The 2,142-nt window shown below is 42.0% G+C and overlaps 1 protein-coding gene across 1 annotated transcript; it reads right to left on the minus strand.

Moving 5' to 3' along the window:
• Positions 1-243: 243 nt before the first annotated feature.
• LOC130990667 (uncharacterized) lies at positions 244-1,326 on the minus strand. The gene has a single exon (XM_057914891.1). The coding sequence runs from the start codon at positions 1,324-1,326 to the stop codon at positions 244-246; it is 1,083 nt and encodes a 360-aa protein (XP_057770874.1).
• Positions 1,327-2,142: the final 816 nt, after the last annotated feature.

The following is a 2,142-nucleotide window of genomic DNA, read 5'->3' on the forward strand; positions in this document are numbered from 1 at the left end:
TGGTAGTTCTCAGTTGAAAATTCTTTCATTCTGTTAATTGTTTGGAAGATATGGATGAGTGAGTGATTTATTGCCCATTAGTTGAATTAGATAGTTGTGTGACTGGCCTGTTTAGTGTCTTCCTTGATGTGAGGGGAATTGTGATTATGAGGATTACTCAGCTTGCCATCTTTTTTTTTTTTTGGTAAGAAAAAGAGATAAAATTAAAACCAGAAAGTCTTGGTACAAGAAGTGCCAACAAGGTTAAACAAGAAAGTGAGAAAAATCAGAGAACCATGAAACAAAATCGGTTCCCAAATCAGCCAAACCAAAACTCTTGTTCCAACTCCATATCCTTGCTTTAATTTCTCCCATCATCTTGGTGACTTCCCAGTTCTTACCTCCAAATCTACTTTCATTTCGACTTTTCCAGACGAGCCAAATGATACACACCCATAATGCTTCCAAGAATTTTCTGCTTTGCTTTCCCTTTCCAAGGTTAGTGAAAGAGTCGAAATGTGCTTCAATGTTGTTAGGCCGAACAGAATGGACTCCCAACCATTTTTGAATTCCATTCCAAATCATTTCTGTCTTCGGGCAAAGCAAAAACAAGTGCTGGACTGTTTCTTCCCGGTAGCAGCAAGCATTACACATGGACTCAGCCTCTTCAAGTGGGATTCTCCTCTTTTTCAAGTTGTCGCACGTAGGTAACCGGTTTCTGAAGCTTCTCCACATCGTCACTTTTGCTTTTTGAGGAGCACTAATTTTCCATGCTTTCGCCGACCTCATTGCATTAGCCTCCAAAATCCTCCCTGCCGTTCGCAAATCTTTGATTAAAGAGTACACCGACTTAGTTGTGAACACACCTTCTGTTGATGCTTTCCATGTCCACCTATCTTCTTTACCTGCATGTGGAGAAATGGAGGAGATGACAGATATCAGTTCGTTTACCCGCCCACTTTCTCTCTGGAAAAGCTCTCTATTCCACTTCAGATTCCACGCCCAGACATCATCTTCCCAACTACCCATGTCACTGATGGAGTTTCCTTTCTGTGAACTAATAAAATAAAGTCTTGGAAACCTAATTTTTAACGGTTGATTTCCCACCCACCTATGCTCCCAAAACAACGTTTCTCTCCCATTTCCAATACTTCTCACAAGATTATTCTCAAACCACTTCGCTGTCACCCCTCTTCCTCCCTCGACGATTTTTCCCCACCAGCTACTTTTAGACCTCTGATTCCCTCTAATTTCCAGCCCCTCTGAACCCCACACCACATCCCCATAAACAGATCTAATAATTTTTGCCCACAAATTCCCACCCCTGTAAGAAATCTCCATAGCCATTTTTTGACCAACGCTTCATTGAACCACTCTAAATTTCTAAGACCAAGACCCCCCTCCCACAAATTTTCACAAAGCTCTGCCCATTTAACCCAAGTAATTTTCCCCGAATTCAACCTCCCGCCCCAAAGAAAATTACCGCACAAAGAGTTGATAGAATGGACTGTGGTTTTGGGAATCAAAGCAAAGGAGAGATGGAAAATCGGAATAGCCTGCAACACCGCTTTAACCAAAGTGATACGCCCCGCCAACGCAAGTTTTTGATTCTTCCAGCTTTCAATTCTTCTCTTGATCTTTTCCTCTAAGAACTGCCAATCTGCCACCTTATTGTTTCCACCACCAATGATCTGACCTAAGTATGAAAAAGGGCAGCAGTCAACTTTGCAGTTCAGTTCAGCGGCCATGCGAGTAAGCTTGTCACCGTCAACCATTATGCCGATTAAGCTGCATTTCTTGAAATTCACAGTGAGCCCAGATAAAAAGTGGAAGAGCTTCAAGAGCCATTTCACCGCTTCAATGTTGCCATCGGAGTCTTCACTGCCTTTCTTGCTTGGATCTCTAGTTTGTGGGTAATGAAGTAGAAAATGAGCTGTAATGATGATGAAAATGGGCTTTTAGTTTGGTTGATGCATTTGGTTTCTGTTGTGATTTAAGGCGTTTCGAGCACTGCTTGCATTTAACACAATGATGCTATACTGTGATAGGGATACACACATAAGTTTGAGATTGCAGAGACATGTTTTGGAGAGATGGGGAGCCATTTAGGATAATTGGAGGAGACTTGCATTATTTCCGAGTGCATCCTGAGGTATGTAAGGT

The sequence above is a fragment of the Salvia miltiorrhiza genome, chromosome 6 (genome assembly GCF_028751815.1).
Source record: "Salvia miltiorrhiza cultivar Shanhuang (shh) chromosome 6, IMPLAD_Smil_shh, whole genome shotgun sequence".
In the NCBI taxonomy this organism is placed as follows: Eukaryota; Viridiplantae; Streptophyta; class Magnoliopsida; order Lamiales; family Lamiaceae; genus Salvia; species Salvia miltiorrhiza.

Coding starts and splice junctions, on each gene's coding strand:
- LOC130990667 (XM_057914891.1), bottom strand. CDS start 1,326: ATGGCTATGGAGATTTCTTACAGGGGTGGGAATTTGTGGGCAAAAATT.